The sequence below is a fragment of the Petromyzon marinus genome, chromosome 1, assembly GCF_048934315.1.
Source record: "Petromyzon marinus isolate PM22_M1 ecotype Great Lakes invasive population chromosome 1, UKy_Petmar_22M1.pri1.0, whole genome shotgun sequence".
Lineage (NCBI taxonomy): Eukaryota > Metazoa > Chordata > Hyperoartia > Petromyzontiformes > Petromyzontidae > Petromyzon > Petromyzon marinus.
This window is the reverse complement of record NC_133667.1, coordinates 27,734,292-27,748,468: the sequence shown is the minus strand read 5'-3', so window position 1 is coordinate 27,748,468 and position 14,177 is coordinate 27,734,292. Positions and strand designations below refer to the sequence as shown.

The window sequence follows — 14,177 nt, the reverse complement described above, 5'->3', positions numbered from 1 at the left end:
TACATCACAGCAATAAATTATAATAATACCTTTGCAAAGATCTTTCTGAAGTATGTCTCCAGTATGAGTTGCCGTTGCTCTTTTGTAACTGCATTCATGAGCAGCAACTTTTCATTGCCACCGGATTTGGAAATGAAGTGACGCTCAAATTGTCTTAAGAATGTATCCAAATCTTCTTGAAATCTAGTTCGCTGTAAATCGGAATCAAAAAACAGGACCTGTGGAAGGCAAAAAATGTTTAATATTTCGAACACAAGTAAAAAAAAAATCACCGGATGTGATGACCTCTTGCCCTTCTCCATAAGCATATGGCGGTGAATAGCATATTTTGGCTGTAATAGTGCTCAATTAAATGTATGTTGAACTTCTTTCGCACCGTACGTAGCCAACCGTGCTGTGCTAATCGGAGGTGGCCGACATTTTCACATTCATGACCACAGAACGAAGGAGCAAAGAGTAGAGTCAGCATTTTGACCACTGGCTCAGGAATCTTCAATGAAGATTTGGGACATGTTGCACTTGTTCCGGCAGGGAAAACACGCTCTTTTCTTTTTTTAACCCGACAGTGCGCTTAACATAAACTTAAGGCAATCCTTGCAAAGGCGGTTGGCGTACAACACACTGGTACGCCTCTGACGAGCACGATTAGCTACGCACGGTGCAAAAGAAGTTAAACATGCATGCATACATTGAGGCGGTGACACATATCGCACGCGGCATCGCACACCCGTAGCGGTATTGCCCTTTGACCTCTTGACGGTGCACAGCCCAACGGCGGCTGCGCAGCACGCCAGGCGACGTCGCGGTGCGGCGGCTGCGCTGCTGCTGCTGCTGCTGCTGCCTCACCAGGTCGTACTCTTTGGGCACGTGCACCAGCAGCAGGTTGCCCCTGTCGCTGGCCAAGAGCAGCTCCACGCCGGACAGGGCCTTCACCTCCAGGCTTCGCAGCAGGGCCCCCGCGCAGTCCAGCACCTTGATCGATCCCGCGTCGTCGAATCTCAACCGCACGTCCCGCAGGGGTTCCTTCTTGCCCTGCCATTCGCTGGCTGATAGAACGCAATGCATTTGTACTGAAGGTAAAAGGTGCAGCCTTGCGATTGCTCGCGCACGCCACTGCGGGCAAAAGGGCTTCCATTGTAGGGGGCTCTAGAGAGGGCATTTGTACTGTATGTTGTATCTTCTTTTTTAACTAACCTCTCATTGACAATTCATTGGTATTTCGAATTGCAAATGCGTTTCACATTAATTATAAGCCAAAACACGTGATTAAGTTTGAGAAGATACGACAAAATAATGTATGGCTCTGTGAATTATTTTGTCCGGCTGCCTACCTCAATGAATACAAAGCATATCCCACACGTTCATGCGGTACCTATAATTGCTTTAGGCTGCAGTGGAGCTCTATTATATCCTTGGCCAACATTTTCATATTCATGACCAAAGGACAAAAGATTCAGCATTGTGCTCATAGATTCTTGGTTGAACATTCCCATAGTAACCATAGCTCTTCTATTTGCCCAGAAGTCCTCATACCAAAATGGAAAATAGAATTGTGAAAGCAACTATCGTGGTTTAAAGCAACAACAATTGCTTGGCTTTCTTGAAGCTTTAGGGAAGATGGTTAATATGAGTCATGTAACAAGTCACGCCCTCAACCAGGCACAATTAATCAGGGCCAGAGCATAGTGTTATATGGTGTTGCATATTTACGTCTTTGTTACCTGCTCCATGTAGACCCCTTTCCAAAGTATAACGTTCAATTCCTTACCACGAATTCCATCTGCTCCGGGCTTCTTTCCCGTCTTCAGCTGCTGCTGATCTTTCATTTTTTCAAAGCTTTTCTTCCGTTGGCGCGACACGAGGCACAACACTAAAATGCACACTGTCAAAAAAAATATTCACCATAGATCGGTACTTGGGAGATACCTTACCTTTACACACGTGTACAGTCCGGTTCTCAGGACCAGTATCGGACATCACCCGCCACCGTGCATCGTCACCATTATATAGGCCAGGCCTCGGTTTTTTACGTACCTACAGGCAGCAGCAGAAGGGCCACAATGGTGGCTGCGAAGCTGCCCGTACTTCCTGAGAAATAGTCAATGGTCTCCGGGGGCGTGCATGGCTCCAGGTCGCTCACGGCGAGCTGCTTGGGCTGCTGGCAAGGGTTTCCTAACACATAATGAATTGGAGAGTGTCAGAAATTACGAAAATATGCATTTGTCCAGGCAAGCCTTACTGGAGGCTCAAGATGTGGCATTTTTTTCAGGAGGGGTATTGCTTGGTGGGATGCTGCAAATGGTTAGCACACTTGACGTGCATTCCAAGAGGTTTACTTGTTTGATTTCATGGTGTGGCACTTGAAACAATGGTGCACTTTTAATGAATCCTCCCTGCCTGTGTCCACCAAGCAGTATGGAGGAGTACACGAGAGTCAGTAAGATCTTCAGGTCGCGTGAGGCGGGGTGAAGTGTGGGTGCCCCCACCTCCTCCACCAAGACATCTGGCCAATGTGAAATAGTAGGCCAAGTACCCACTTAGAGGGGCTCTCTAGAGCTCCCTCTAGTGGGAGCCCTTCTGCCAAGTGGCAAGAGCAAGACATTACAAGGCTACACCTTTAATAATTTTACTTTTGTTTGGGACGTATTGCCAATTTATTGAATATTTCCGTCACTATTTGTGAACAGTAAGTGCAATGCCTACAAGTACGTGGGCAGAACACTCAAGCGCCAGACAGTTAAGTTATTAACCCACTTGCTGCGATGCCTCCTACAAACCCTTCATTCACCTTATGGTAAAGTCTTTTGCAAAAAAAATTAAGGTACAGAATATTATTACAAAGCTAGCACACAAAAGCAATGGAACACTTAAGAGAGGAAAATCAACTGCTGCACCAGACTCCTGCGCTCCCACATCTACGCTCCCCATCGTCACCAAAAACCGCGGCGACCAGCATGGTGAAGCATATTCAAATAACCCCCACTACCCGCACAGTGTGGGGAGTGGAACCGGCAAAGATCTGTGCAAGTGAAGCAGTTGCAGTGACTGCGTTGCACCGTTGTACTGTTCATTTTTGTGTTTTTTTACACGGTCGGTGGGTTTGCCCTCCAATTCATCGATAGCCCCACTCGATAGCAAAACATAGTGGACCTCTCGGTCGGCCTCACCGGCTCTCCAGAAGAACACTTCATCCTGGATGGTGCGGTTATTGACCCTCATCACGGCTTGCAGGACACTCGAGAATTTCGTCCTTCGAACAGCTTCCACGTCCGACTTCGTGAACATCCTGAATGGCAAAAGGAGGTTTCCCGTAGTAGACAAGTGTCATCATCACCCTCGTTATCGTCGTCATCATCATCATCATAAGCCATGGTCAATCGTCGTCATCATCATCATCATGATAAGCCATGGTCAATCCACTGCTGAATTAAGGCCTCCTCAAGCTGCCACCATGTCACGTTTCAGCACGCAACAAATCAAATGAGAAGGCATGTGAAGATTCATTGCTTTCACCGATTCGATCAATTCTTACGATTCGATTTTTTTTTGACATTGCGGTGAAAGTCGCGCCTCGAGTCGGCCGCTACGAATCGAGTGACCTCATTGCTTCCGACACACACGCGCAGTCGAAAATAAGGGCTGCTTGCTTCTCACGTTGCACAATTCGGTGCATGTAGGGTGAGAGTAGGAACAGAACATGGCTCGATGAATCCCATCGCATTCAAATCAATCGATCTTGATGTTACGTGCCAATATCGCCCTCAATAAATTAGGCATGCCTGCACATTGCAGCAGAATGCCGACGATGAGCGCGGTTGGCTTCGTACGGTTCAAAAGACGTTCAACGTACAAACAAACATAGAGCAACGGGAATGAGAAAAGAGACACGTCATGCCCTCAGCGGCTAACACCGACTGAGCAGAGTAAATTGCAACCGTGCGCAAAATAAAGTGCAGCAGTGCGCAATGAACAACATGAGAAATGTAAGTAGTAGATAAATATAAGTGAACAGACACGTTTTTATTTGAAACGTTCGTTTTTTTATGAGAAGGTGCATGAAGGTGAAAAATATTCCATATATCACTGTGTTCGGAATATTTTATCGAGCTATTTTTCCACGCATTGTTGCTGCGCTATCACGTACAGAAGCACACTGCACGTGCGGCATGATGTATAGTTAAAATATAGTGCATTGTACATACAAAGGGACAATCAATAATTTTTTTAAAGACCACAATGCATTGTAATTCTACATGCAAATGTGGAAAATCTTTCACCTCGGCATTCTGCAAGTCTGTATGCGGGCTATTGGCAATACAAGTGCCTGCCAACAGTTACACAAATACTTTATTTTTTTATCGCATATCAATTCCATCAGTGGCACTTCACTTGTATTCGATCACGAGTTGTTGTGCTTCAATGGAAATAAGTGGGTTACAGCGCCATTGCAAGAAACGTGGAACGCAATGAGCAGTAAATGAGCACGAGTAGCACCTCACCCGTTGTTGGTGTTCTCAAACCAGAAGCGGTCCCCGTCGCGGATGCGCTCAAACTGATCGACGAGGATGCGCGAGAACAGGGGCCCAGGCCCCCCCTGGCACTCCAATAGCCCCCCCGGCCACAGCTCCAGCCGGGAGATGTCACCGTTATAGACCAGCTTCAGTCGCTCGATCACCTGATAAAAGACAAAGATCCCTTGTTTAGCCTCGACAGACTGTTGGGGCAAGCGCTGTTAGCGAGCTGCACCTGTGAAGGCCGGCACGGCACCCGGGGGTGGGGCGACCAGCACCACGCCCGGTCGCCTTTGTCTCCCAAGTGACGATGTTTACACACCGCACCAGATACTGATCTGAGATTGAGTCGACCTAGGGGAGGCCCTGGACCGGTTCAAATATTTGCCACTATTATTGGTCATGAACGGGAACCATTGCACTGCGGCTTTCCATCTATACAAACACACATACATACACAAATACACAAAGATGTCATCAACATCAGACACTCCATCATCTTGCACACACATAGACACACTCAACCACTTACTACTATAGGCTCAATCACATAGGATAACTTTCATGAGTGTTATAATGCACTCTGACCCCAGTTGAGGACAGAGGTAATGTACATACGCTTTCATTCTTCTTGAGACAACGTTAAAAAGATTGCGCATCGACGTACCTCTGGGTTTTTTTGACTAAGCGTGGGATTGATATCTTCCCACTTGGTGATTGGGTCCAAGTTCATGGCTTTCCGCATATTAACGTAGCTGGGCAATCCGTGGTCCCGTCCACGTTGGATGTTAATGGCCATGAGGTCCAGACGGGAAGCCTTCATAGGGCCGTACATGCTGTCTGTAGCAAGCAATGGGGAAAAGGCACGCGTGCAACGATTGTAATGGACTGCCAACGCAATTTCATACTGGTGAGTGAGGTAGACATGAGTTACGATTGTTGAAGTGAAATGCAATGTTATTGAAGGCAGACTGTGACAAAAATGGTGACCTAAAAAGATTATTGAGAGCAGGATGGAATTGTTTTAGGGAACTGCATTTTTGTAATGAAAAGCCACTCATAAATGTGCTTGAAGAAATAAACAAAAACGATATTGTCCACTATGGTACATGCCTCAGAAACATGGACATTGTGAGAGGAAATGAATCCAAATCTGAAAACTGTGCAAAGAGGCGTGGATAAATGCATGCCAGGAATTGCACTGAGATGAGGGATCAAATGGAAATGATAGTCACCACATTGACTTAATGCAAGCAAATGGGGCCTTGCTTTCATTGGCCATCATCATTGGAAACGATGGTGGCCAATGGACGAGACTGGTGATGGAATTACAGCCGAATGAGGCGGACATGCTGTAGAAGGAGAGAAAACAAAACAACTATTGCAGAGAGATGGAGCACTGACATCAGCTCTTTTGTAAGAGTGATTGTAGCTTCACGGGACTGTCAGGTAGCAATGGTGTGGCCTCATAAACTATGGCCGATGAACTGAAACTTAAACCATTAAGCAAGAAGCATTGGGTCGCGTATCTCACCTAGGAGGTCCTCAACAATGACGTGATCTTCCTGTTCGGCAATTTGAGAAGCCATTCCGAGCACGAATTCATCAACTTCGTGTCCTGATCGGAAAACCTGAAGAAAAAGAGGAAATGAAACCATATTTTTCCGGAGAAAATGCAATGTATTGTGAATTTCACAGCTCGTTCAGCCATTTAAAAATCAATTTAAAATAAGGAAAAATACCTCCTTGGTCCAGTAGTTGTTGCACATGCGGCTTGCATTATATTGAGACTTTGGATCAGATGGCTTAAAATTGCAAGAATCATCCCTGTGGAAAGTTTACATGAACAAACTCAAATCAATTATGCTAATAAACAACAACAACAAAAACATGTTGATTCAACTCAAAGACATAACTATAATCGTGAAAGACCTTTATTTTATTTTCCATAATGATAATATCCAACGTGGGAAAGATCGGTGATGTGTTTTTGTCTTGACAATGCATATATTATCAGAGCAAGTTTGTTTTCATGTTCACCACAAGTACGTGTGGTTAATGCGAACGTCATTCCTTGCAACAGGCTTCTAGTTGGTGTTTGAACATCTTAACACCTGTTTTATTGCCAGAAACGGTCAAGCCTCTTCTTATTTTTTTCATACGTTTTTGTTTTGTTTATTACACGACCACTGGAAACCATGTGACCTGAGTTGGCCTAGGCGAACATCAGTGGTGACTGACATCTGAACCCATCTTGACCATCGCCTTTACCATCCCACACTTACTATTGTATGAAGAAGTATGGCCCAAAAACGTCTCTGACTGATGGCTATGGGAGGCCCTCGTCTATTCATTATTATTATTCAATGTTACACATGCAGCAATGTGCACGAATAAAGTTCTGCATTTTTAGATATATATTTTTACCCTTAAAAAAACATTTGACGCTGCAATTTTATTTCGATTATTCGTATGAAAAATGTTGTTCCACCGTTCTGAATGACCCGTAAAACTGCTCATTGTTTTTTTTTTAATGTACATGCAGCGTGTTCGATCTTATGCACCGCAAACAACAAGGTGGTCCGTTCTCAGGGATAGGGACCAATGAAGATCTGAACCGTGCTTCCATTTCAAATGATTACCAATTGCAATACCAAAGGCCGACATATCACGTGTAAAGGTGAAGAGTAAAGGTGCAGCCCTGCAATTGCTCGCTCGTGCCACTAATAGTGGAAAGGCATTCACAAAAAATAAGTATTTTGGCCTACTCTTTCACACTGGCCAGATAATAATTCATTATTTTAAAGCACCTTTGTCTTGGAATAGGGTGAGAGTGCCCACACTTTGAATGACCACACATCACTTGCCGATCAACAAAACTGTTTATATTGCTGGGTGGCAAAGCGGCGTGGGAATTTAAGATGCCTGAACGTCGTTAAAGCACAGCTAAATATAAAAAGAAACAATCACTATGATGAATGACGTCGTGAAAGGTCATGACAGTAATAAAACACAAGTTATCGTTTCCTCACCTCTTGTAAACTCCCGGGGGCACCATAGTGTGGCCAAACCTCATTGCGGCGGCCTGAAACTCCACCGAAATGCTGGGATTCACGTGGGGCTTATACCCTGTGGTGCAATGGAAAGCATTCGTTCAAAATAATGCCTCAGTTGTTACATGTTAAATTCGGTACGTACTTGAGGGCACACTTCAAGCAATATTGACATTAAAAATGGCGTCAAGTTAGTTGATATACAAACGGTATGCAATAATTGGAGTAGGTTGGACAAAGTTTGCACAATTAAGCAACGGAAGTCACAGCGTTTCTTAAACGAAACTAAAACTATTTTTTATTTCATCAAGTAAGACCCACTGAGATATATAACTCTTTTTCAGAAGCGACCTGGCCGCAAATGATAACTCAACAAAGTGACTTATTACATGGGATTGGATAGCAGCCAAATACTCAAAACGCGCGTTTCTATATGTGGAGGGAAATAGCGGAGGACCAGGAGAAAAATCCAAGCGGCCGCGGGGAGAACATGCAAACTCCACATATACAGGCGTCCTGTACACCAGGCGAGGTAGTTAACATTCTGCCACCTTGGGGCAACGTTTGCAGGGGGTGAGTGCGAGAAGAGAATGTGTGATGGACACGAACAAATCGTAACATTACTCCGTCTGTTTTGTCTTCAACATTTGTTTTAATTTGGTTTAACATTGGCCTAGTTAAGGCCCTCGGCGTTTGGATGCCTCCTCCCTCCTTTTAAATGCACTCCAGGGATGCTGTGTTTAAAGCTCCAATAAAGGCACCATGTGAATAAGTTGCACGTCTTAAGAACGGGGTGAAATTTCTGACTGAATTGAGGATGTCATTTTAATAATGCATCATTACCTTTGTATTCCGCCATGTTCTTCCCAAGCATTGCAGGCAGCCATTCGTAGAGGACAATGTTCTGAAAAAAATATGCAACATGAAGTGTTTTACCAGCAGCGAATAGCTGGAGTTTCCATCATGTTCATCGTTACAAAAATGTACGGCATACAGTTGAGTAAGTGCTGTGCAATGCATGTGACGTCTCACGACTGGAAAGTGACCTCCCTACCTGATACACTGCCACGACCCATTTGCGTGCGTTTATAAAGAGCTCCTTGTCAGACATTTCTGGGTTTTCTTGGCGCATTTTTTCCGCCAAGTGGTTGTGGTAGCGCAGCCACACCGTGCCGATGGCTTTCAGGAAAGGGCTTTCATTTCCTCGTGAATTTCCAAACTCTGTAGCACAGAAGCACAATCGTATTTGTTTACGTCTCTTTCAAAGCGTGTCTCAAACCGATGGCATTTCATTCACTATTTTGTGAAAATGTGATCGATGCCAACGACGGTTGTTACAATTCAAATTTTTCATGATTACGATTCAATACCAAATTTCATGACATGACGATTATCAGGATATGAGTTTTCCAAATCTTTGTAATTGTATTAACCTTTTCATTACATTGTTTTTGTGCTTTCCTGTTCATCTCGTAAGAAAGAAAGGTTACTCAAGGCATCTTCAACGGTAGGCATATAATCTTACACACACCTGCCCCAAACGCCCACCAATAGTTATTCTGATATTTAAAACATCTTACGCTAACAACGCACACATTGATGTTAGTTATGCAACAAATATAAAAATCAATAAACAAACTACGAAAGTTATAATCATAGAAGCTGCCATGCGGTAAATTCCCACTTGAATTTACTTATTTATGCTGGACAGCCACACTGAGTCAAGGGACTTTGTTTCAGGAGGGTCCTACATTGGGAATGCATTGTAAGATGTGTTCAGCCAATCAACGATGAGTGTTTACGATGCAAGCATGGAGAAAACCAAAGCACCCGGAGAAAACCCACAAGCGCGAGGAGGCAACACTCTAGCCCCGTACGAATGGAAGCAGACAGCGATAAATCCATTTGCCTTACTGCCTTCTTCGGGCAAGCCAGAGTATGGTAGCTCAACGCCCATGAGAAGGAAGTTTAGCAACATCTGCACAATCCACCAACCCTCGCTCCCACCGCCACACTGCTCCATTATAGGCAACGTCCATGGCCACCACCCGCCCCGCTCTGAAAGAATTAGTCAATAACCCTGGAAGATATTTTTGTAAAGCACTTATATTTTTTTGCGGCTAATATCTATGGGATTTACAACACTATTGTTTTTTCGCTTGCTATTTCACGAACATTTCGTCAGGTATTTAAATCATCAAGGGAAACACATTTGAGCAAACGATATTCATTCACGAAATCACAACATTTGACAAAATGGACGACACGATTGCCATGGGACTCGCATCGTGCCGCCCGTCGCAGCGTCGCCGCACCAATCGAGGCAAATTATAATATTGCTCCTGTGCTATACTTCGAGAAAGCACGTGAATGCAAGCAGCGTTGTTACCGTAGAGGTTGCTGTGCCCCGAGCTGCCCGCTTTGTAGGATGGGGAAGGGGCATCGATGAGCCGCAGAGAACGGTCACTGACAGCGGGAAGGGAGCCATTCTCGCTGCTTTTCAGCATCCCTCTGTCAAACGTGCGCAGTGCGTGACACCAACTCCTCGAACAACCGTATATCGCGCTGCCGTCAAGCCACGACGTCACCTTATTCACCTGGAAGTAACAACAAAAAAGCAAAAGGACTTTGTTACAATATCAACATTGGCATTTCGATTCCCAAAAACAATATGCTTCTTCATTATTTTTCACTTTTATTTTCACGCGAAACTATTACTTTTTTTCCCCCCTGAAAATGCCATGGATTTCATGAGGTCACAGATTTTAGGATTACACTGAATTGCAAAGGGAAACCACGTGTCACGTTCGTTCCCTGCAATTGCTGGCTCAGGACACTGCTGGCAGAAGAGCCACCATGAGAGGGAGCTCTGGAGAACCCAATGAGACCCCTGGGGAGCCCCACTCGAGAGTATTATTGAAAGAGTTGGAAGCACCCTCCCTGTATGCCCTCACCAAATTATATACTGCTGGGTGGAAGGGGGGGCGGATTAAATAAACCTACCCATTGTTTAATACTGACGTGGACCATGCTGAACACAGCACGTGAGATGTGCGGCGTACACGTTGCATAAATGCAAAATCAAATAATCGCCAAACTGCGACTGTGGTAAACCCCAAGCCATTCACGCAAACCCTCGCGGTATCGTTGAAATCCATACAGTGTCTACTGGGGCCTTGGATTTGTTGAAGGACCTTAACATTCAGCTGGACATCATCTATATCAACTTTTGGTTCCCCCCCCCCACCCCCTATGCCATACAAAAGAAGAAGAAGAAGACTCTGGTGGGCTGGGTGATTCAACTCGTGACCCCTGAATTGCAAGTCCAGTGTGGTAACCGCTGCTCCATGGGCAGCAGCATCCATATCATGCAAATCACGTGAATTACCGGCATCCTGGGGTTGTTTGGGGCAGAGCCGGTGCTCTTGTCCCATTGGCTGCGCTGAAAGGGCAGCACGTGGTAGGGGCTGTTGGAGAAGGCCGTGTCATTCCACGGGATGGGGATGTTGAGAAACTCGGCCGGACACCCCACCTGTCGCGTGTCGACGATCTCATCCACAATGTGCTGACCTGTCACCACCGCCCCCCCCACCCCCCCAGAAAAAAGAAGGAAAAACTTAAGTTGTGGCATTTTTGTTTAATTAATCATTTACACACGCAAAACATATGCCACCTTAGCTATGCAGGTATATTTCTCAGGCACGTAACAATCTCAATATGAGCATAAATATTGACGTGACTAGCATGATGCTAATATCTAACCAACCTTTTAGTGGTAAGACACGAACCCATCTCGTGTTGAAATGTTCTATGGAAAATATTCACATGCCTACATACAACTTTTCTTTTATCCTGATTTGATAATTTACTAGAGCCATTTTTCACCAAGATATAGCGATTAAGAATGTGATTGGAAGTCGGGGAATTACGTACAATAATATTAAATCTGTTCACTTTGACAGGACATATTTTCGTGAGAATGAATGTATTACAGTAAAACCATAAATGATTCTCAGACTATCTTCATAAATGTCTCGTTTGATATGTTTGGTCGAAGTTATAAATCAAGATTGAGTAATTTTGTTTTGTTTATAGGTGGAAGTACTGGGAGAAATCCAGACATGCGCACCTGAGAAGTCATTACAGGTCACCTCACAACTTTGCAGGCGTGAATCTCAGGAACATAACCATCTCAGTGTGATAACAATGTTTATGAAGAGTACATTTGGCATTAGCACCATTATTATAGAACGAGTCCATCATGACGGCGCTACATTTCACAGATAGTTATAGTCTGGCTTTAAGGATAAAAGTTAACTTCAAGTAAATATACAAAATGTGGCAAATTTTAAGCAGTGACGCAGGCACACATGGCATACTGCTTTCCAAATAACATAATAGGATCGTTAACATACATTGTGAAGAAGCCAATCTCAATACGCGAGGAACATTAACCAGGGTGGCCACCAGGCTCGAACCGCGAACCTCTGCAATGAGCGGCAAAAGCGCTACCGCTGGGACATGTCGCCGCCTAATCCCGAACTCGCCTCCTATTCGACTGCATCACCATGCCTGGATCAATTACCAAATAAGGGCCTCACGCAAAACAAACATTCCACAGCAGGCGGCACTCGCCCCGAGTCTAGGAAATTCATGACGAGGGTGGCCGTACCGAAGAAGACGGCCAGCACGGTGCGGTTGAGGGCCGAGGGAAGGCCGCTCTCTCCCCGCATGACGCTGCTGCTCAAGCGACGTGCGTTGGGCACCGTGGGATTGTCCCACATCTGGTAGACGCCATCGGCAAACGACGCCGGAGCGAGGCGCAGCAGCTTGCTCCCTTCGGGCAGACCGGATTTGGGGAGAAGGAAATGCGAGTAACGGGGTTGTTGCAGCAGCTCTGGGAGCATGATCACGTAACCCGGAGAGTTTATGAAAACGAATTCTGAACAAAGCCTGCAAAAGTTGGTTAGCAGACCTGATCCAGCATGGTGAGGATAGGATTTTGATTGTAGTATAGGATTGGTTTGATTCGTGATTCACGAGTTTGATGAATGATTCATGAAAACGGTTGGCTACGTATGGTGCGAAAGAAGTTCAACATACATACAGTACATACTCCCGTGAAAAACACCAAACAATAGACCCAATAATGAGGAAATTGGCCAAAGGTCCCAAGTAGGACCCCTCCTGGAATAAAACCTAAAATTATTACATTCGTTTAAGTATTAAAAGTGAATTATCATATGTTATATTTTCACTGATAGATAGAATGCATCTGCTTCAGAGCGAACTCACTGATTCTTCTCAAGTCTCTTTTTCAAGGATGATACGGGTCGACAAGCGATAACACAGGTCATCAGCTTTATAGCACGGTGCGCTAACCTTTGTACCACTGCTCTACCCTCTGACTTATGCACGTTTATTTGAGCAGCACTTGTCCGTTTAAGCCTTGTCATATAAGCGTTGTAATTTCTCCGTATGTGCATGAACACGTCCCCCCTTTTTGTGTCAATCCATTGCTGACTTGGTGACCCAGGTCGCTGTTGTAAAACGAGACTCTATCCTGGTGACTCGAGTTGCCACCCGGTGAAACAGAGCAAACATTGAGCTTCAACTTGGACGAGAGCCTCCCACTCCACGCCGTAGCGAAATGTTAACTACCGCGCCTGGTATACAGGAGGTCGTGGCTTCAATCCCGACACTGACACCTCTGTATTTGGAGTTTCAATGTTCTCCCCGTGGTCGTGTAGATATTTTTTATCCGGGTCCTCCAGTGTTTCCCTCCTCATTAAGAATCATGCGTTTAGAGTATGTGGCTGCTATACATTTCCACACAAAATCAGCGAAATCAGCGACTCTATTTCTGACCTTCGCATATGATATTCACATATTATGAACGTTATAAGGCGAATTAAAAGTAACTGCGATAATCAAGAAGATGAAAAGACAGGTATTAAAACGGGGATAAAATACAATAATTCCTGAGTGGGTGAGAAGGAATGCACAGCTAGAATAATTAGTATTTATACTCTTTGGTTCTTTCGGTAAAGTCACGTAGGTAGAAAAATAACAGATCACGACGTTTCGATAGCAACACAAGCCATCGTCATCAGGTGAAACAATACAGCATGCGGACTGCTGAGGCAAATGTAGTGTAGCTCTCTCGCTACATTTCCTCTTGCCTCAGCAATCCGCCTACTAATTTTCTACCTACGTGACTTTACCGAAAGAACCAAAGAGTATGGATTCCTGCAGTTACGAAAGATTCAAATCAAAATTAGTATTTAGTTTAAAACCTCACACAGTTTTGTTTGCGATGTTATACTGCCAGCGTCCTCCTGGTTACTATTTAGATGTAACGTTTTCACAATTTAATTACGATCTTAATGTGATGGTACACAAAACAGGCCAACTTATTTGTGTACAATGTGCCAGATTTCGGACGCGTACACGTTTTGCTTTTAGATGTATATGCTCAACTCCAAACAGCGCCACTTAGTGCCTGTAAGAACAAGGCCCCTTGCCATAAAACGCCACCGGTTGTATCTTTGTTTCCCCTTTTAAGGCCACTGTTATTGACGAATAAGTTGAGTTTCATTGTTAATTATTAGAT

The 14,177-nt window shown here is 44.6% G+C and overlaps 1 protein-coding gene across 2 annotated transcripts in view; it reads right to left on the bottom strand.

The window, feature by feature from the left end:
- The window catches only part of LOC116939211 (dual oxidase 1-like), a 40,697-nt gene that overhangs the window by 14,468 nt on the left and 12,052 nt on the right, over nt 1-14,177 (bottom strand). For both annotated transcript variants that reach the window (XM_032947354.2, XM_076066501.1), the window contains 15 exons: nt 12,237-12,401; nt 10,953-11,134; nt 9,954-10,161; nt 8,619-8,785; nt 8,408-8,468; nt 7,544-7,640; nt 6,254-6,338; nt 6,046-6,142; nt 5,179-5,351; nt 4,500-4,675; nt 3,168-3,286; nt 2,035-2,172; nt 1,769-1,882; nt 847-1,046; nt 30-218 (listed from right to left, as the gene is read on the bottom strand). In XM_032947354.2, the coding sequence (XP_032803245.2) occupies nt 30-218; nt 847-1,046; nt 1,769-1,882; nt 2,035-2,172; nt 3,168-3,286; nt 4,500-4,675; nt 5,179-5,351; nt 6,046-6,142; nt 6,254-6,338; nt 7,544-7,640; nt 8,408-8,468; nt 8,619-8,785; nt 9,954-10,161; nt 10,953-11,134; nt 12,237-12,401 (2,171 nt within the window). The remainder of the gene's footprint in view (nt 1-29; nt 219-846; nt 1,047-1,768; nt 1,883-2,034; nt 2,173-3,167; nt 3,287-4,499; nt 4,676-5,178; nt 5,352-6,045; nt 6,143-6,253; nt 6,339-7,543; nt 7,641-8,407; nt 8,469-8,618; nt 8,786-9,953; nt 10,162-10,952; nt 11,135-12,236; nt 12,402-14,177) is intronic.